The sequence below is a fragment of the Ochotona princeps genome, chromosome 4 (assembly GCF_030435755.1).
Source record: "Ochotona princeps isolate mOchPri1 chromosome 4, mOchPri1.hap1, whole genome shotgun sequence".
NCBI lineage: Eukaryota > Metazoa > Chordata > Mammalia > Lagomorpha > Ochotonidae > Ochotona > Ochotona princeps.
In genome coordinates, this window is record NC_080835.1 from 80,620,985 (window position 1) to 80,642,733 (window position 21,749).

The window sequence follows — 21,749 nt, forward strand, 5'->3', positions numbered from 1 at the left end:
TGCTCAATGTGTCTTGACAACAGGATGCTGGACTGTCTGCCATTGTCCATACATACAATGTTAGGATACACTTAAATAGCACAATGATGGACTTATGACGGTTTATGAAGGACTATATTATTGTAATGATAAAAGAGAAATCAGTAGAAGAGTGAGGATTTGGGGATGGTGGGAGGGAAATCCCGAAGCCTATGTAACTGTATCATAAAATAATAAAATAAATTCAATTTTAAAGCAAGAAAAGAAAAAAAAGAAAAGAAAAGAGGAAAGGAAAGGAAAGGAAAAAGGAAAAAGGAAAAGGACAGGCAGCATACTCATAGATGTTACTCTTCACTGAGAACTTTCTACCTCTTACTGGACCGCAAATCCTGCTTTCCCAAGTTTGCTTCCCACCGTACTGAGAGATAATTATACACAGTAAAGACAAACTTTCAAAATGCTTCCTATTATATTGATATTATAGAAATCTACATTTGGTGCTTCCTAAGGCATTTTCACATCAAGTAGATCGACAGGGTTAAATCATTTATGAGTACACAAATTCAGAGATAAGAAAATGGGAGGGGATGTCTTTATAGTTTTCCTCTTAATGCTCAGCCAACAGATAAAACAGGAAAAAACAATGCAACTAACTGTTTCTGCTCAAAGTACAGGCTTTACCATTTTGTATCAGTTGGGGAGAACAATCCAAACCTCAGAATCCCAAACACACTTCTAGAGAATGGAAGAGCTCTGTCTCTCCTGTGTAACTTTTTGTTTGTTTGCCTGTTTTTCCTGAACAGCAGGAAAACACTAGTTTAGGACATTTGGACCTAACACCAATAAAAATAAAATTAATCTTTTAAAAATAATAATCTTTAAAAGACGCTTAAAAAGACATTCAGAAAGTCGCAGAAAAGCAGAAAACAGCCTCTTTAAAAGAACAGTGCTTACCAATAAAAAGGAAACAATTAAAAAAAGATTCGCTTTATAAATGTGCTTTAAAAGCTATTACTCAGAGAATGTTCATTCCTATGCCAAAGAGTAAATAAAATTTCAATGTTAAGTGTTCTGCAACTTGCATAATGTAATTAAACTAGTTGAATTGTTCTCTTGGAGATACATATCATCTGTGTGGGCTGCATAGTGGAGCTAGTTAGATGGAACTAAGCCTTAATACCCATTGACACGTACGAGAGCCAAATGGGATGTGGTACAGACTGGACTAGTCTGCTACACATACTGGCAAACGAGGGTAGGGGGCAGGCCTGGTGGGGGTTATTGTGGGTCGCTCAGACTGGGCTACAGCTCCCACTGGTTTATGCGAGGGCCGAGTATGTGCTGGGCAGAACCAGGATGGACTGCAACACCCATTGGTTCCAGTGCAAGTCGGGACTGAAAACAGAACCAACCCAGCAATTGCAACCACCAGCTGATCGTGGAGATGGACTGTGCCAGGCCCTGTACTTGCTAGTACATACGAGAATCTGACCTGGGAACACCTCACTCAAAGTTTCTTTACAGATCTTCCCAATCTAAATGCCAGACTCAGAACCCTAACCAAGAAAAGACAAAAGACAGAACAAGTCAATCAACCACCTCAGCTTTATGTTGGCAGTGAAGTACTGGACAAATGGAGACTCTATGATGGACTATGTCAATCAGTGGATTCTTCAATGACCTCATCGGGCTTGGAGTGGTGAGACTGGCAGCGATTCATAACTGGTGAACTATCAAAACCACCTGAGCAAGAATCTCAGAGCATGCCCCACATCCGGGACCTGGGGTGGCTGGGAGACTGGGTGGGGCTTCCCCCTCAATATTCCCCTTTACCTCAGATACATGAAGGAAACAATATGGAAATGATAGTCTTGCCCGCTTTCCCATAGTCCTTGAACCTTTTTACCCTAATTAACTATGCAAAGATTGTCAAAAATATAATAAAAAAAAGAAAATAAAAGAATCTGTGATGCAAAATAAAATAAAATAAAATAAACCACAAATGAGTTGTTTAAGGTTTGGTGCTGTGGTATGGTGGGCTAGGATACCACCTGTGATACCAGCATCTCATTCAGCACCAGTTCAAGTCCTGGCTGCTCCACTTCCAATCCAGCACCCTGCCACTGCCTTGAGAAAGCAGTGAAGATGGCCCTCGGGTGACTGCACCCACATGTGACACCTGCCTTAGTCAGCTTAGCCTGGCCATTGCTGTCACTTGGGAGGTAAATTGGTAGATGGAAGAACTCTCCCTTTCCTCAAAGATAAAAGATAAATCTTCTAAAAAAAATTGTGTTTCAAAAAAAATTAGCGTTTCAAAAAAAAGTTTATTTTTGCTTAAAAATTCTGAATGCATGCTACAAAGAACCTTCATAAGGTTCATGGAGGGGCTGGGACTGTGGCATAGGTGATTTACAGGTTATTCTGCTGTCTGCAGTACCAGCATCCCATACGGTGCTGGTTCAAGACCTGGTTGTTCCACTTTTGATCCAGCTCCTCGTTAATGTGTTAGGGAAAAAAACATGATGAGTCAAGCACTTGAGTCCCTGAACCCAAGTGAGAGACGTGGAAGAAACTCGTATCCTGGCTCAATCTCATTGAATCCACTGGGTAATTTACCAGCAAACAGAAGACATCTCTCTCTCTCTCTCTCCCCCACAGTGTTCACAGTGTTCACAGACAATCTAAAATGCCCAATATCCTCAATATTATAATATTTTCAGGTATCACTATCCTATTTTCAAAAGGTTGTCATTTGGAGTTATTGCTGTTGTATAGTACATAAAGTTACCATTTGCAATACCAGCATCCCACGTGGGTGTCAATTTGAGGCCCAGTTAATTTCCTATCCAGCACCCTATTAACCACTTCTTAAAAGCAGCTGGAGACAGGTGTATTTATACCTCTGGTACCTAGGTGGAAGATTAAGATATCGGTTTGACCTGGACCAGCACTTGCTATTGTTGCAGACATTTGGGATGTGAACCAGTATGGAAGCTCTCTCTTTTTTCATCTCTTGTTTTGACTTCCAAAATAAATAAATCATGGGCAAAAGAAAAAAAAAAAGACACTGCCAACAGGCTGGTTGGGGGCCCCTTTTGGAACACAGCCTGCCCTATATTCACAGCAACAGTGAATGCCCTAAACAACTCCAGAAAATGAGTGCAACAGCTTACAAAACTTCATTTCTGTGGGAACAACAGTACGTAATGCAAGAATAAGGGCATTGATTAGTTCATAGAATTGTGGTTCAGATGTCTCATTTTGAAGTGATAAACTGGTAACAGAGATACATCGTTTCATTAAATTAAACTTAGTCTAAATACTTTTCAATGATAGAGGGTTTTAACATTTCCAAAGCTGGTACATCAGTCAACTCTCACATCTGCTTTAAAGCGACCTTCTGAATTACACAATCTTTGGAAATAATAAACTGAAACATTTCATAACTTCCTCCCTTGGTTCTCTTCACCTCTCAACTACAAACAGGAAACACTAGCCCCTCAGGATTCACTCTACAAGTCAACAAGGCTAATGGGCCTTATGTACTCTCTTCTAATATGTTTACTTTTCATTACCTCATCAATAATCTGATAATGGCCTAATCTAAGATACTTTCACTTCCTTCCTCTAACACTTAAATAATAATCTTATTCCTTTCAAACTCTTGCTTTCACTTTCGTGAGAATGTGTTCTCTGGATTTTTCTCCTTTCTATTTCAAGCATGGTTGAGTATAGCTACCAGTACTCTATGTAACCACAACACTCAGACACTTCACAGAGACCAAGGATGCTACCTTCTAACTTTTTCACACAAGTAACTACAAAGGAACCTGATATATTAACAGTTCAGGATATACATAATAAATAGTTAATGGTCAGATTATATAATTTTAACAAAACACTATTAAAATGTGAGGTAATCTGGGTTGCATTTTAGGCAGGATTTCATTTCAAAAGGAAAAATTCACCACATTCAAAACATACCTAGCCACTGCTGCTGAGATATTTCACACCAGTATTTTCTCACTGAAAGAATGTCTTTGAGTAGTATATTGCTACAGTCAGCTCCATAGGTGGAACCATTAGATGAATCTTTCACTGTCTCCATGATATAACTCAAAAGTTCTTGACATTTCAGCCTGGGTGCTCCTATTTAAAAAGAAAAATTAATTAAAACAATCTCAATAAAAATAAATGAAGTACTGTTTCAAATGATGGCTACTTAAATTAACTCTATACAGGAAATAACTAATCTTTCCCACAAAGTATGGATTAATAATTTTAATTAGTTCTGTTACGGCTCAAAAGCAAAATTCACCCATTTGACTGAATTTATAAAAATATTTTTTAGGGATCAGCATGGTAGCCTAGCAGTTAAAGCTCTTGCTTTGCAGACGTCCGGGATCCCATATGGATACCAGATCTAACCCCACCTGCTCCACTTCCCATCCAGCTCCCAGCTTGTGCCTGGGGAAAGCAGTCGAGGACGGCCCTAAGCCTTGGGAACTTACACCCACATGGGAGACCCACATGGGGGTGGCTTCTGGCTACTGGCTTTGGATTGGCTCAGCTCCAACCAAGGCGGCAACTTGGGGAGTAAACCAGCAGACAGATCTTCCTCTCTGTCTGTTCTCTTTGTATATCTGACTTTTCAATAAAAATGAATAAATCTTTCAAAAATTTACTAGAACTTACATTTAAATATTGTCAATGGTGTCTTTTTTTTTTTTAATGTAAACAGCAAAATTGAATTCTAACTGCTACACTATCAAACTTGTTCCTGCTAATGTGCCTGGCAAGGTTGCAGGTAATAGCCTAGATACATGTGTCCCAAACATCCATATGGAAAACCACAACAAAAACCCTGGCTTCTGGCTTTGGCATAGGCCCGGCTCAGCTGCTGCAGCTGTTTGAGAAGTGAACCAATAGCAAAACAATCATTCTATCTTTTATAATTCATAATGTTTTTCTGTTTTGTTTTCAAAGATTTATTTCTTTGAAAGTCAGAGAGGAACAGGCACCAACATCATTGCTGGTTCATCTCCTAAACTGCTGGAGCCTAGAATCAAGAGGTTCAACCTGTCTAAAATATTTAAGACATATTTTCAATTCACAACTTTAAATCCACAGGCTTAACCCTCCATTAACTAATGTTTAAGAGCTTTAACATCTACAAAATCATATACTATAAACTTCTCTGTTGGGACTACAGAGTTGATCTTTCATTTACTCACTAAATATTAAGCCTCAATGCCACTGACCAGTAACACATCACTTTTCTGGATGTAAGGCTACAACTCAGAGCAAATTCAAATGCAGAACACTGTGTAGCTCTCGGATGTTTCAGCTATTTTCTAACAAAAGCTTGTAGTGGCCTCTCAGAGAAGGTAAAAAATTGATAAAGCACTGTTGCACAGACTCCAGGAACATCATCATTCTAATGTATCATTCACTAACAATCTATGTTTCTATGAAATGTTGGCTAACATTTGGGCTTTTCTGATTCTTAGATGGGAATTGCTATTACACAGCTATGTCCTTATCAGTAAAGAGTATACACTGTTGGGCCCAGGAGTTCCTTAAAAGAAGTATGCACTTTTAGCATTTCAGCAATGCAAAAAGCCCACTCCTTATAGTAGTTCATCAGATGTTACGCTTCTGTTTCAATATATCAATTCTTAAAAATATTAACAGTGCATGTACATAATGAGGAATATGTTGCTTACTAGGCAAAAAACTGATTTTTTTCTAGTTTTTAATTAAATCATAGCACATTGTTACAGTGCAGATTGTGAATGCCAATGAAGCTAATGTCACTATAGAATGAATTAGTAAGGCAAAGGAAATGAACACACATTTTTCAAAAGAACAGATTCAAATGGCTAATAGACATATGAAAAGATGCTCAGGCTCCCTAGCCATCAGGGAGATACAAATGAAAATTACATTGAAGTCCTATCTAACTCCTGTGAGACTGGCTTACACTCAGAACTCTACTAACAACAAATGCTGGTGTGGATGTGGGGAGAAAGGTACCCTCCTTTACTGCTGGTGGGAGTGTAGGTTGGAAATAAGTATAGACAGTGCTTAGAGAACTGCAAATGAACCTGCCATATGACCCAGCAATCCCACTGCTACAGATACAGCTAAAGGAAATGAAAACTGTCTATGAGAAGGGGATCTGTAGTCCTATATTTATAGCAGCACAATCTACAATAGCAAAGGCATGGAAACAATCCAGATGCCCATCCAAATATGACTGGTTAAAGAAACTGTGGTACATCTACTCCATAGAATCTTACTCAGCCATTGAAAAGAATGAAATCATACCATTGCAACTAGAAGGTCTCAACTAGAAATCTCTGTAAATCTGACATTCCAATAAAAATAATCTTCCTTTTTATAAAGATTTATGAGTATTTTGTTGTTGCTGTTGTTGTTATTGGAAAGTCAGGTTTAGAGAATGAAGGAGAGACAGAGAGAAAGATCTTCCATCTGCTGGTTCATTCCCCAAGTAGCTACAACAGCTGGAGCTGAGACAATTGGGAACCAGGTGCTTCTTCCAGGTCTCCCGTATGGTTGCAGGGTACCAAGGCCTGGGGCCATCCTCAACCGCTTTCCTAGGCCACAAGCAGGGAGCTGGAAGGGAAGTGGAGTAGCCAGGATTCGAAGCAGCACCCATATGGGATTCTAGGCATGAAAGGCAAGGACTAGCCTCTAGGCTACTACATCAGGCCCCAAAATAAATTATCTTCAAAGAAAAAAATGTAAATGAATTACTAAAAACATGGAGCCATCTAAGAGATGTATCAGTCCCTGGATATTTTTCTTTCTCTATCTCTCCTTCTAACTCTGATCTTCAAACCAAATGAATTGAAAAAAGAAATATTCAAGTTCTGTTCCCTTTTGTACCAATCAGCATAAACCTTAGATTGAGCCGCAACCTTTGAGATAAACCGAAAGAAAATTCAGAACAGGGCGATATCAAAGCTAGGGCATTTGAGATGAAGGAGGTTTATTTACCTCAGATAAAGAGGATGCGGGATATACCTTAAGGGCTATCTTCAAATATTTCCAAGGATGTCACACTAACAAACCAAAACATTTCAAAGGATATCACACTTAAAATTCAATTAGGACATTTTTGGCATACTCTCAGAAGGTAGACAGTAGCAGTGAGGAAAGAGAGGCTTTGAATATTCTCACAGTTGTCCAAGGAGAAAAGGGACAGGCCTATGGCTCAGCAGTCAGGATGCCACTTAGGATGCCCACATACCATATTGGAGTTCTTTGGTTCCAAGCCCAGCTTTGCTTACAATCGAGTTTCATGTGAATGCACACCTTCGGAGACAATTGCTGATAGCCAAGTACTGGGGTCCCTGCTACCTATGAACAATAGCTGGAATAAATTTCAGGCCAAGCTTTGCCATGGCCTAGCCTTAACTGCTGCACTGGAAATAACCAGCAGATGGAAGATCTATTTTTGTGCATTTCAAAATACATTTTTAAGAAATAAAAGCAGCTTTCAAAAGTTGCATTCTGTCATTAAGACTGGATTTCTTGGAACTTGTGCTGTTGTAACAGAGCAAATTAAGCCAACACCTGCAATGCAAGCATTCCATATGGGCACCAGTTCAAGCCTTGGTTGCTCTGCTTCTGATCTACCTCATTGCTAAGGCTGCTAAGAAAATACTAGAGGAAGACCCAGGTACTTGGATCCCTGCACCCCATGGAGACCTGAACAGAGTTCGAGGCTCTTCACTTCATCCCAGCCCTGGCCTTTGCAGCTATCTGGTAAGTGCATCAGATCTCTACCTTTGAAACGAATAAAATCAATCTTAAATATATATATCATTACATGGAAGCAGGTATAAAATATGCGATTAAGATGCCATGTGGGACACTCACATCCCATTGTCAGATTCCCAGTTCTAAAGCCGCTCCTCATTCCAGCTTCCTGCTGTCATGCAAGCTGGAAGGTAACAGGTGAGGGTTTCAGTACTTGAGTCTCTGCTACTCATATAAGAGACCCATATGGATAAGACCTTGGATACTGGCTTTGGCCTGGCCCAGCCCTACTGGTTGTAGGAAGCTAGGGAAGTGAATCGGCTGATGGGACCTCTCATTTTTCTACTTCCTTTTCTTTTAAAGATTTATTTTTATTTAAAAGGCAGATTTTACAGAAAGAAAGAGAAACAGGGAGAAATGCCTTCCATCTGCTGGTTTACTCCCTCAAAATGGCTACAATGGCCACAGTTGAGCTGATTCGAAGCCAGGGACTTCCTCTGGGTCTGTCTCATGGCTGAAGGACTGTTGCTGTCCTCCACTGGCTTCCCAGGCCGTAACGAGACAGCAGGACCCAAAGTGGAGCACCAGGACATGAATGGTGCCCACAGGAGATGATGGTACTTGCAGGAAGAGGATTAGCTGACTACATTACCCTTCGTCCTTAAAACAATTTAAAATCATTGTAAGAAATATAAATTATACTTAGCCCTCTTACTATAATCAGATAAAATTCACTAAGCAGTAATTGATTAGGCTCTTTGTTTATAATTTTACTTACTTTTATTTGCACATTTGATGAAGTATTTGACCAAACTACTTAATTCTTGCATCTTTTTTTGCCTGGATGCTTGTGTTGAGACTGATACATTCGGTTTTGCTGTTCTCTGACATTCTGTTTCTTTCTGGATGTATTTCTGCAAAAATCTTCAAAAAAAAAAAATCAAAATGAAATTTCAGGAACTCACTATATGCTTAAAGTACTGTCATTTCTAAAAGTCCTTCATGCTATCACAAAGAGCGTCTTTTGAACCACCTGCCTTGTTCAATATACCAACTAGACAGAACAATTAAATCTTCTTTGAAGGCCTAACTCTAACATCAATGTAAACTCTGGTCTACAAAGCTTCCCATCGGTAGCCTCCATGATTTTCTATTCAATTTCTGTTTTCTCATCTTACGAAAAGACACAGTGCCAATAATATCTCTAATTCTCTCTTATGCCTTTTTGTTATTTTGTTGGTAATATTTTAGCCTTTAAATGAAATCCAACTAAAAGATATTCATAACTTCTCAGAAGTGTCAGTTGCCTATCTGGCCCATCGAAATCAAATAAGAGTATTCATCTTGAGGTAAAAATGACTTTGTGGTGCTTAATAAACTATGCAATCAAAGGAAGAGAAGCATGCCTTTTTCATGTCTCATGCATACAAATTTTTTATCATTCAATCTAACACAAAAATTTGGATTTAGAAATGGATTATGTGTTCTAAATAGTAACATAAATTCCCATTTCCTGTGACTGCAAATGTCGTTTTATCTAACACTTTTAGTATTAGCTTGTATTAACTTTAATTAACTTTCTTAAAACTTACAATTTGTTTTTAGACATAATTGGACTTCATGGTTAAAAACTGTGTCTCAATTTTAAAAAATTAATCAATGTTGGGGCCAGTGCTGTGGCATAGCAGGTGAAGTAGCTATCTGCCAATGCCAACATCCCATACAGAATGGGCTACACTCCCAGGTGCTCCCAAGTTCCCTGTTAATACTCCTGGGAAAAGCAGCAGCAGATGGCCCAAGTCCATGGCCTTCTGTATTACGTGTGAGACCTGGAAAAAGTTCCTAGTGCCTGGCTTCAGAACAGCCCAGGTACAGCCACTGCAGCTACTTGGGGGTGAACCAGTAGATGAAAAATCTATCACTCCCTCTCTTCCTCTCTCTTCACCCCCAACTGTACCTTTCAAACAGATGTTTTTTTAAGAAAATGCACCAATACTATTTGCCAATCCTGCAATTAATTTCAAGTTCTCACTCACAAAATTGGTTTAACTGCACTCATATGGCATTATTCTCTTTCATGTTTTATTAAAATTTAACACATGCAGTTATAATCAAACCAGTACTTAAAGATGTCAAACATTTTTTTATAACTGAAATAAAGGTTGAAGAACGTGGTACAAAAGGAGTTCTTCAATCTGAGTGAGATGTTAGACATTTTACGGAACAAATGATTTAAAATTTTAGACATTCTATATGAACATTCTTTAGAAATTCTTTTGGATAACTAGTTGCCAGCTTCATATACAAGGCACAAAATAACAGTGCAGCAATAAACAGATACACATGAAACTAATATTAATATAATAGAGATAGAAATTAAAGAGAAAAGGCTAGACGATTTTAAAAATTGGAAAAATTACCTAAACACAGCATCCCAATTCAAGTATTTTCCTTGCTTGGAATCTGAATGCCGATCTAACTGTTGAATTGTTTCTGGATCTCGAATCAGGCGTTTAAATTTCTCAACTTCTTTCTACAAATGGGGACATAAACACAATTACTGGTTACCAATCACACACTTGTTTCAAGTTAAGATTAAATTTAAATAATATATTACCCTCCGTTCTGTAGCTCTCTCATGTTCGAGATGACGGCAGCAAATGAGCAGATCATTAAGTGCTAGACTCATGGCTCAGAGTTTCAGAATATACATTATTATCTGTAAAACACACATACAAATCACTTCACATTGTGGCATTAATATAGTGAGATCTAATAGTATAATTTGAGGCACATGATCAGACATAGTTTTTTTTTATTTCCATATCCAGAATCAAAACTTTTTAAAAACATCTATTTTTATTGGAAAGTCAGATATACAGAGAAGAGGACACACAAAGAAGATCTTTCGTCCAAAGTTTCACTCCCCAAGTGACAAAAATGGTCGGAGCTGAGCTAATCTGAAGCCAGGAGCCTGGAGCCTCCTCCCCAGGCCTCCCATGCGGGTGCAGGGTCCCAAGGCTTTGGGCTGTCCTCGACAGCTTTCCCAGGCCACAAGCAGGGAGCTGGATGGTAAACAGGGCCACCAGAACATGAGCCAGTGCCTGTATGGGACTGGTGTGCAAGGGCAGGACCACAGAAACTAGACTACTGCGCCAGGCCCTTAGAATGAAATTCCTCAGCATTGCATCAAAGCAGTATCCTAAGGCAAAAAGGTGTGCTCTGTTTGCAGCAGGAGGATAAAAACAAAAGTTTAATTTGTTTTATTGCACTGAGCCCTAAGCCACCTGATATGTAAATTGAGACAGAAATGAACAGAAGACAGCCAGGCAAAGAATAAGGGAAAGAACACTTGACGACTTAACATTCACAACCATTTAAAACGACCTTCATGTGCCCATGTTGTGGCATGGTGGTTAAAGTTGTCACAACACCAACATCCCATAGGAATGTAAGCTGGGATCCTGACTGCTTCACTTCTGCCAATAGCCTGAGAAACGCAGCAGAAGACAGTCCGGGTACTCAGGCCACTGCCACACACAAGGGATGCCAGGAAGCACCTCCTGGCCTTATTCTGACCCAGCTCTGGCCTTTGCAGCCATCTGTGCAGTGAAGCAGCAAACAGGAGACAACTCTCCATCTCCCTAGCTCCCTCACCTCTCTGTAAGTATTTAGAATAACTAATTGTTCTTTATTTTAATTAACAGAGGTAGTAAGACTGGCATAGCATTTATATCTCAATTAGCATTAATGTTCTCATTTAGGTGCCAAATGACTTTCTTAGACTAAAAGAAAATTATTTGCAACAGTGATATTCCTTGTAAAGATCAATCTTCTCTATTTAAGAAAAAAAAGTTTATTTTTATTGGAAAAGCAGATTTTACAGAGAATGAGATACACAAAGATAGTTCATTCACTGGTTCACTCCCCAAGTGGTCACAAGAGCCAAAGCTGAGCTGAGCTAATCTGAAGCCATGAGTTTCTTCCATGTCTGCCACAGGATCTGCAGGGTCCCAAGGCTTTCGGCCACCCTCTACTGCTTTCCAAGGCCACAAGCAGGGAGCTGGATGGGAAGTGGAGCAGCCAGGACACGAAACAGTGCCCACATGGGATCTCAGCATGTGCAAGGCGAGGATTTAGCCACTAAGCCATCGCACTAGGCCCAATCAACTATATCTTAAGCATACCTGCTTCCACTGCAATAGCTCTCTTAAGTTTTCTGATATAACACACCATTTTTCCCACTGTTTTGCTGTTTCTGATCTAAACTTTTATACAAAGCAGCTTCAATTTCTTAAAGTATGTTGACAAATATTAAAAAGTACACAAATACATACATCTTACTGAGAAATGCCGAGGTAGAAGACAGAAGGCACAATGGTTAAGTTCTTACATGAGTTCCCTGCATTATATGCAAGGGTTCCTAACTTGTCTGTTTCTGACCCAGTTTTCCACTAATGCACACATCCGATGGGAGGCAGCAGGCCTCAAGTGCATGAATCCTTGACAGTTCTGTGGAAGATCTAGATTCAGTTCCAGGTCTACCCTTTGCTGTCCTGGGTAATCAGCGAGTGAACCAGCAGGTGGAAGCCCTCTGTCTCACCATTTATCAGACTTTCAAATAAAAAGCTGGGGGAAAATTTTTAATCTTTCAAGATTAAATCTGTATGTGGTTATGTAATCTCATACTACCCCAAGGCTGAAAGAAACTGAGATCATGCTCCATTATCCTGTGAAGGAAGAAATTCATCTGACATGTTTATCCTACTCAAACACTGGGTATAAATCTCTCCAAAAGATGATGCATTTTATCGCAGATAGCTCTAATTTTCTTGGTTCTTCCAATGCTACTACCAATTTTACCACTTCATACTGCTACAGATTACAGATTTTTGTGTTTATGAAAATCGTTTTCATTTTGCATCAATCTTGAAAATAAGGACCTAAATTTTAACTTTTCCACTCTTCATGGTGTAAGACTTCCTACTTCTCCTGTGATCTCCTGGCTCCCTTGGTTGAGTCAATACAGAAAATGAAACTGGTGTTCTAACCAATCAAAATACCTTACAATATCTAAGAAACCTCAAACATACTTAAATTTCTAAATATAAAGATGCTATCTGCAATGAAGAAGAAAATGCACCTTAACTGAACACATGACAGTTCCAGTAAGAGGGAGCCCTAAACCCGACACCATTATTTCAAGCTGTGGCTTTTCTGAATTTACTATTTTTCCTACAGTTAAGTGTTGATCATTCTGAAGGACACAAAACAAGTCAGCAGCAGCAAACAGATGTTCATTTACTGATACAGGCAAAAAAAAATTTACTATGCACCTACTGTGTGTGTTCAAGGTACTACGCCAGAGATAGCTAGACAAATCAACAAAACATGTAAATTCTGCTTTCATGACATGCTATGGGGGAAAGGTCAATAAACCAATGATCTGATAAATCAATGCATAATTATAAATGCGACATACTGTTAATTTCTTTCAGTGCTGTGGTGTAACAGTTAAAGTTGATGCCTGCAGTGTCAGCATCCCATAGGGTGCTGATTCATTTTTCTACCTGCTTCACTTTTTCTTTAACATTCATTTTTTTAAATATATATATATGAAAGGTAGATTTTAGAGAGAGAGAAGAACAGGTAAGATTTTCTAACCACCAGCTTACTCCTCAAATGGTCACAATGGCCAGAGCTGAGCTGATCCAAAGCTGGGAGCCAGAAGTTTCTTCCTGGCCTTTCACACAGGGGCCCAAGGACTTGGGCTATCAGAAAAGAGCTAGCTCAGTAGTGGACTAGCCAGGACTTCAACCAGCTCCCATATGGGATGCTGGCACCACAGAATGTATTAGCCTGCTGCTCCATGGTGCCAGCCACAGACTGCTCCACTTTGATCCAGCTCCCAGTCAACGGTCCAACAAAGCAGTGGATGATGCCAGGGCCCCAGCACCAACTAAGACCCCAAAGCTCCTGGCTTCACTGCAGCCAATACTGTGGCCATTTCAGCAGTGAACCACTAGTAGCACATCTCCCTCTCTCTCTCTCCATTCAAAGCTCTGCCTTAAAAATATATTTTTTAATTAAAAAAAAATACACTAAAACTCTTGAAACTTTATAAAACAAGCTTTAGTAATTGTAGAAACTAGCTAGGAGGGCCGGCGCGATAGTGTAGTAGTAAAAGTCCTCACCTTGCACGCGCCAGGACCCCATACTGTCGCTGCTTCTAATCCTGGCGACCATGCTTCCCCTCCAGCTCCCTGCTTGTGGCCTGGGACAGCAGTTGAGGATGGCACAAAGCTTTGGGACCCTGCACCCATGTGAGAGACCCGGAAGAAGTTCCTGGCTCCTGGCTTCAGATCGGCTGAGCTCCAGCCGTTGTGGCCGCTTGGGGAGTGAACCATCGGACAGAAGATCTTCCTCTCTGTCTCTCCTCCTCTCTGTATATCTGCCTTTCCAATAAAAACAAGTAAATCTTAAAAAAAAAGAAAAAAAAAAAAAGAAACTAGCTAGGAAAAGAACTGTTCTGGAAGAAGTTCCTGCAACTACCAACAGCAAAACTAGTAGCTGCTGCAATGGAGTCTGTTCAATCTATAAAGCCAAAACATTTGTACTCAAAATCTGGGGGAGAGAAGGTATAGTTACAATGAACCTACAGGTAAGAGTGTCAGCATAACCCAAAGTGGGAGGTTTAGAAACAGAAAGACAGCCTACAATAAACATTCACTTGTTCCTGACTGGTGGCATCACCTTGATGGCCAGCCAACTCCTTTGGTTTTGACTCAAGATTTCAACACACATTCTGGAAGGTAGAGCAATTTTCTATTTTGTTTTGATTGGCCCAAACTGGTAGCTAATTAGTTTCTCTCCTCCCAACCATCCTCTAGCCTTGTAATCAAATTTAGGACATCTCAGAAAATGTGCTATCATTGCCTCAAAGAAAGCAACCTTCCCACAACACAAAACAGCATGGAGGATCATTTTAGAAGAATAGATGGAAGCACATCTCAAAGGCAGGTATAAGAAAATCAAGATGTGGGGCTGCCTTGCTGATGCAATAAGATAATCCTCTGTCTCCAAGTGCCGACAACCAACATGAGCGATGGTTCAGATCACAGCTGCGCCACTTCCTATCCAGTTCTCTGCTTATGGCCTGAGAAAGCAGCAGAGGATGGGCCAAGTCCCTGATACCCTGCAACCATGTGGAAAAATGGGAAGAGGCTCTTGGCTCCTGGCCGGCCTCAGACCGGTTCAGCTTTGGCTGCCAGATGGAAGCTCTTCCTGCCTCTCTTCTCTGTAAACCTACCTTTTCAACAAAAACAAATAAATCTTGAAGAAGAAAATAGGAACTAAATGACCAACATTTGAGGCAAAATGACAAGCATAAGCTAAGGGCACTAAGATTGAAGAGCATGTTATGTTGACGCAGATACAACTAATTAAAGTGAAAGTATCACCAGGGCATTCCACTCACATTAATCCAGACTACCTGGGGTTGAGGAATACGCCACTGCAGCACAAATGTCCCGAGTAACAGGCTCTGCACTGGCAAATTCAACATTCCTTTCTGTTAACAACTTAATCCCTTTGCGGAAGCTTCACTACGATGAAGCTTCGCAAATGATGCCAATTCCATTTTCTTAGAGCTAACTTTGCCTTTGACATGCCAGTTCTTGTCTCATGGTTAAGAACATTGGCACTGTAGCCAACCCTTACTTGTTCAAACCTTGGTCCAGTCACTTCTAAACCGTACAACCCAGAGAGCAAGCGAGCTCGCCTGCCCACACCTCAATGATGAATTATCAGCACCTCCTTCAGAAACAGGCTGTGCCCACTCACACAGCGAGCAGCAAAGATCCTGGAACACAGCAAGCATTCACTGTTAAATCCGGCCACACTCTTCCTCTCTCAGTCTCTTCTGCTGGTTGCTCCAGTCACACCTCCAGTAGCACCCTCACCTCCTTGGTCTCACCCACTCCTGTGACCTCAACATCCTGAAAGCTCCCCCCATCTACGCCAAGCAATCCCGCATTCCATGCTAAATCTCAATGCCTTTCGGCATGATGTGCCTTTACACCTATGTTTCATTTTAAAACTTCCTTCCACTCTCCAGAGGGCAAACAGTGCACGGGGGGGGGGCGCTTTCCCCCATGCCGCGCTCCTTCAAAGGTTCAAGGACCTGATCATCTTGCCTCCTGGCCAATGATCTGGACCTGGGCAATCAGCGGCTAGCGGTCAGGAGGAGCTCATTAGGAGAATCGGCCGCAAACTGCCGAGCAAGATGTCAAACAGCTGCCACAATTCCAACTCGGTGATTCCAGAATCTACATGCTTCCCCACGAGGCTGTGATGCCAAATCACCACTGCTCGCTAGCTCAAGGGGCTGTATTGTGACACAGGAAAAAGATACGGGGAGAAGGGGAAGAGAAGTGAACTTCAGTCACAACCCTAAGGGGAAACCGCACCCCTAAGGGGCTAAAGAGAAGCTGCTGCGGAGATCAACTCAAAGCATTCAATAAAGACAGCTGGAGCATAAAGTTGCCGGCGGCTCGGAGAGAAGCTGTGAGGACCTGCAGCCTGGTTAAAACACCGGTGCGGGGGGCGAGGAATGAAGAGACCACTCCGGGCGGCTAAGAAGAGGGGGTGCGTGAGATGGAGCGTCGGGGGCAGGAACAGACCGCGAATTGAACACTTCAATTTCCTAACCAGAAAGCACGCCGTGGCTCCGCTCCCTACCGCTGCACGCTGACGCCCAGGGCGGTGTCTCGGGGTGGCGGCGGCACGAGCCTCCGTCGTCTCTGGTGGCGGCCGCCTCCTGCAGGGGCAGCTTCCTCACGAGCTCCCGTTATGCCCTCAGGTCTCCCTGCTTCCGGTTCAAACGCGGCCTCCGGGAGCCGCGTCCTATCGGGAGCAAGCCCGGAGCCGGCGGCCACGGCGCACTGTCTGCCCATGCGCACACTCCTGTCACGCGCTTTCCGCCGCCCGGGCCTCACGCACCCCCAAAACATTAGGCTGGCCTGAGAAGATGCGCCTGCGCGCTGCCTACCAATAACCAGCGCCTCTAGGCCCCGCCCCTTACCCTGCGACGCGGCTCCGGCGCTCGGGCACGCCCCCTCACGCTCCCCGGCCCCGCCCCTCCGCCTCCGAGGACGGAAGTGACGACGCGGCCAAGGCGCACGGAGGCGGGCTTCATTTCGGCGCCTTTCTGTGTCCCGCGGAAGTCATTGGCTGGCGGGGAACGAAAGAGGCGGGACGGGTTGCCGCGGGTTCAGTGCCGCCAGTGGAACCGGGAGATGCGGCGCAGGACCTGTCGCTGTGCTTCCCCTCAGCTGGGTCTCTTCTCTTGTTGTGGTTCCTCCGGCGGCTTGGATCATGCTGTTACCCTCGGACGTGGCCCGGCTCGTGTTGGGTAAGTAGGGACGCGGGAAGGAGGGCGACCGGACCGGACTGGGGACGGGGGCGAAGGAGCTTCGGAGCTGAAGGTTTTACCTTTGGTGGGGAAGCTCGGAGGGTTGGCTTTGCCCGCTTCCAAGTTCGGACTGACGGTGGTGTTCCGTCGCTCGCTGTGTCTGGGTAGTTTTCAGCGTCGTTTCGGGTGTGAATGCTCTTTTAAGAGGAAGGCCGAGTAGCAGCTGGGAGGGAGAACGCCTGGGGCCCGGGATCGGAGGGAAAGTCAGGCCTTGGCACACTTCATGGAGACCCAAGACAGAGTTGTCTAAGTGATGGACGGACCCCGTGTGCTTCAGCCTTGGGCGTATTTTCCGTTGTCAGATCTGAAACCCAAATAGGACAAATAAGGACTTCCCGCCCCCTCCACCCTCCCCCTCCCCAGCTTTGTGAGAAAGACCTTGGTGACAGACACCCTTCTTAATACCCGCCCTAGAACTACGGATTTGGGACGGGTCGGGGGCGATCCTCCTCTGACACCCTTCCTGCACGACCTCGTTCGGGTAGAGGTTTGAAATGCCAGTGGCAAATGTTAAAATAGCAGCAATTCCTGTGCCTGTGATGATCAGACAGTTAGCAAAAGGAAATGCCTTCGAGTTGAACACGTTCTCCTTAGTTAGCTTTTCCTCCATTGCAGCAGGCTTAGTTCGTAGACCTTTTGGCTGTCAGGGTGTTTTGTTGGTGTGGGAGTCGGGTTTTTTTTTTTTGTTATTGTTTCTATCATCAAAGCATAAAGAGAATTGTACTGTTGGCAGCAAGAACCACAAAAACCTCAAAACCCTGGGCGGGAATGCTTTACAGACGTCGTACGGGACATTTCTAGAAGTCAGAGGTATACAGCGGGGATCAGCCTCCACCATCCATAGGCATCGCTGGGGTTATTTTGCCTTTGAAAACCTCATTTGTCGGGCCCAGCGCGATGGCCTAGTGGCAAAATCCTCGCCTTATGGGCACCAGTTCGTAGGCTGCTGGCTGCTCCGCTTCCCTTCCAGCTCCCTGCTTATGGCCTGGGAAAGCAGTCAAGGAAAGCCCGAAGCCTTGGGACCCTAAAGACTCCTAGCTTCAGATCGGCTCAGCTCCGGCCATAGTGGCTACATAGGGAGTGAACCAGTGGATGAAAGATCCTTCTGTCTCTTTCTCTCTATAGATCTGCCTTTCCAAGAAAAATAAATGAATATTTTTAGAAAAGAAAAAAGCCTTCATTTGTCTTGTGCATTTGGAGAGCATTCCACTCTGTCGCCTAAAGATGGTGTTTACATAGGGTTCTTGGTAACCATGTTTTACAGGAAACATTGGGTGGAAACAATTCCACTATCCATTTTTGGGAAAACTAATGGCTAAAGTGTAGTGTTTTGTTATTGCTTGGTTAGCTTTTTGCCCATGTTAACAGAATTGAATATCAACACAGCCTACATCAGTATGTGATATTTTGTTAATAGCTGGTGATCTTGTGATTGTTAGCATTTCTTAAGCTCATGTGTACCTGTAAGAGCAAGGCTTTCACAGTATATACATGTACATATTTTTTGGTTTCTTCTGTGTATGCCATTTAAGAATTTTGAGTTTTAGTTGTTTAGTGAACCAGTTGAGTTTGGGTTAACCAGTGTCAAAAATTTTTCATTCTCAGCACTATTGATATTTTGGGGTTGATAATTATTTTCATGTCAAGTTGTTCAGTGTTTAAACATAGTGGGATAGCAGCATTCCTGGCCTCACTCCTAAATGCCAGTAAGATGCCCCCTACCCACCTTGAGAAGTGTCTACCTATTGTTAATATGTTCCCTGGAAGGCAGAATCATGCCATGTTAACACAGATGTAGGAAAGCGGTGTGATGTTTCAATTGGGATAATATCTGTCTTCGCTTACAAGTATTTTTCTCCACAAGACAGCTTGCCCTGCTTGACTTCCTACTTGTGTTTTTGTTTTGTTTTAAAGATTTATTTAGTTTTATTAGAAAGTCAAATTTACAAGGAGGAGAGACAGAGAGAAAGGTCTTTCATCTGCTGGTTCACTGCCCAAGTGGCTGCAACAGCCAGGAGCCTCTTCCTGGGCTCCTATGCAGGTACAGAGTCCTAAGACTTTGGGCCGTCCTCAACTGCTTTCCCAGGTCACAGACAGGGAGCTGGACGGGAAGCAGGGATGCCAGGACATGAACCAGCACCCATATGGGATCTTAGGGTGAGGACTTTAGCTGCTAGGCTACCAAGCCGGGTCGCAGCATGGAAGAATTTAATGAAGAAATTGGTAACACATGTGGTAGATGAGGTTGGAAGCCAAACAACTTAAATGAGGCAACTCAGAGGTTACAGCCTGCAGAAAACCGTTATGAGAGAACCTAGAGAAATGAAACAGTAGAAACTCCTGTGTAGAAAATTGAGAGGTAGACTTGTTGCTGAGAAAACTGTAGTCCTGAGGGAGCATCTAACAAGGCAGAAAGGGAAGGGAAGGATGGAAAAAAATGTAGCATCTTCCCTTTGCCCTGGGCCTTCTCTCTACAGCCTGCTGATGTGGGAGCCTGGGAAACATGGTCTTTATGTGTTCACACTTCCTGTCATACTGTAGGGAGGCGGCCAAGGGTGAAGAATGAATTTGAGCACGGACAGGATCTGGGGTAGCACTTCTGTAGCACTATATTAAATAGATGCCTTTTTTTTTTAAAGATTTATTTATTTTTATTACAAAGTCAGATATACAGAGAGGAGAGACAGAGAGGAAGATCTTCCATCCGATGATTCACTCCCCAAGTGACCCGCAACGGCCAGTGCTGCGCCGATCCGATGCCGGGAACCAGGAACCTCTTCCGGGTCTCCCACACGGGTGCAGGGTCCAAAGCTTTGGGCCGTCCTCGACTGCTTTCCCAGGCCACAAGCAGGGAGCTGGATGGGAAGTGGAGCTTCCGGGATTAGAACTGGCGCCCATATGGGATCCTGGCACATTCAAGGTGAGGACGTTAGCCGCTGGGCCATCGCGCCGGGCCCTAAATAGATGCTTAATTAACAGTTACAAAAGTGCAGTTTTGATCCTGACATTTCCTTGTTGTCTGGGTACTCATTGCAGACATTTACAATTCCTCATAGTGCTGAACTCATCTCTCTTGTGTCTCCAGCTCTTTCTGATAGGTCTGTGCTACATCCAACACATCTGGGTGTATTCCCCAGATGTGCTCTGCACATGTGCTTTCCATCTGCTTCTTTGGGATTTCCAGCTACTTAATAGAACTCTCCTCCTTCTTGAAACATTGTATAGTTCCCCCTAACCCTAGCAGTCATATTTCTTACATCTATCTTCCCATGAAATTCGTAGATCTTAGCACTTTTGCTTTTGCAGTGTAGCCATTTCTTTATCTTCAGTCTCCTAGTCGATCATAATTTAATAGACAGAGGACTTGTCTCTGTTCAGGATGGATCTGTAATATGAAACACTGTAAGTTAATTCTTTGTGAAAATTATTTACATTTTTTAAGAACATGAAACTCCGTATTTGAGGAATTAATGGAATTTGCAAAATGGAAAATTTTCACATCATTTGCTGGCTTTAGGCTCCTCTCTTTATCTTTCTCTAATAGTAAGCTGGGAACTCAGCCTCCTGACATCCCAGCTCTTTTTTGGTTGTCTCCCCTCCATCTGTTTTGGTACACACTTCTGTTTCCAGTTTAAGACACACTAAAGGCATTGCTAAGAAGGAAACTCAATTTTTAGGAAACTCAGCTATGCTTTCTTGTTCTATTCCTGAGATGGGAAAGCTTTTTTGCCTAGGGACATTTGAATATTTATAAAATCATTTGCAGGCCATGCAAAATTATCAGTTTAAAAATTAGCCTGCTGTATATTTGTTGACTTTTGGCTCTAAAATGCAGTTGCCTTGGCAGGGCCAGACCCAGTGATCATACGGCCCACCAGCAAAATGTTTCCCACCTTTGGTCTGTTCGAATACACTTTTCAGTAAGTTTGCACAAAACATGTCCCTTTTTTAATGGTCTTTTTAAGAATAAAAGGGATAAATGGTAACTACATGATTTATGTTAACAGATTATTGTTGTCTAGTCTGTTGTAACATTTGAGATTTGGAATAATTTGTTCTTAAGGTGAGTGCTGGGATACAGTGGTTTCAGCTACTGCTTAGGCGTGTGCCATATGGGAGTGCTAGTTTGCATGCTGAATACCCTACTTCCAAACTATGGGAAGCAATAGGATAAGGCTAAAATACCTGATTCCCTGCCACCCTTGTCAGAGACCCTCACGGAGCCCCTGGCCTGGCTTAACCGCAACTGTCAGCCATTTGTGGGAGGAAACCAGCCAATGGACAATAATGCTCACCTATGCCTTCCCTTCCTCTCCGTGTGTAAGAATGCTTCTGCCTCTCACTCTGCATTTAACATAGCTAAATCTTTTTTTTTAATAGAGTAAATTGTACATAAAATTTGTAGTCACCTGAGAATAAGATACTAATAATAAAAAAGTATTTTGCATTAATAACTGGTTAAAATATCTGTATTCATCAATAAATATAGAACTAGTCTATTGTTCACTAT

The 21,749-nt window shown here is 42.5% G+C and overlaps 2 protein-coding genes across 3 annotated transcripts in view; one reads left to right on the plus strand and one right to left on the minus strand.

Annotated features, from left to right (window-relative positions):
* ATM (ATM serine/threonine kinase) overlaps positions 1–16,745 on the minus strand; it is a 133,157-nt gene extending 116,412 nt beyond the window's left edge. The window contains exons 1-5 of one of the 2 annotated variants that reach the window (XM_058663948.1): positions 16,507–16,745; positions 10,385–10,486; positions 10,188–10,300; positions 8,546–8,691; positions 3,964–4,128 (exon numbers count right to left, since the gene is read on the minus strand). In XM_058663948.1, the coding sequence (XP_058519931.1) occupies positions 3,964–4,128; positions 8,546–8,691; positions 10,188–10,300; positions 10,385–10,456 (496 nt within the window). In that variant the 5' untranslated portion in view covers positions 10,457–10,486; positions 16,507–16,745. The other variant, XM_058663949.1, reaches the window with a different exon arrangement.
* A 187-nt stretch (positions 16,746–16,932) lies between these two features.
* The window catches only part of LOC101532371 (protein NPAT), a 56,245-nt gene continuing 51,428 nt past the window's right edge, over positions 16,933–21,749 (plus strand). The window contains exon 1 of the mRNA XM_058663950.1: positions 16,933–17,179. Within this exon, the coding sequence (XP_058519933.1) occupies positions 17,143–17,179 (37 nt within the window). The 5' untranslated portion in view covers positions 16,933–17,142. The remainder of the gene's footprint in view (positions 17,180–21,749) is intronic.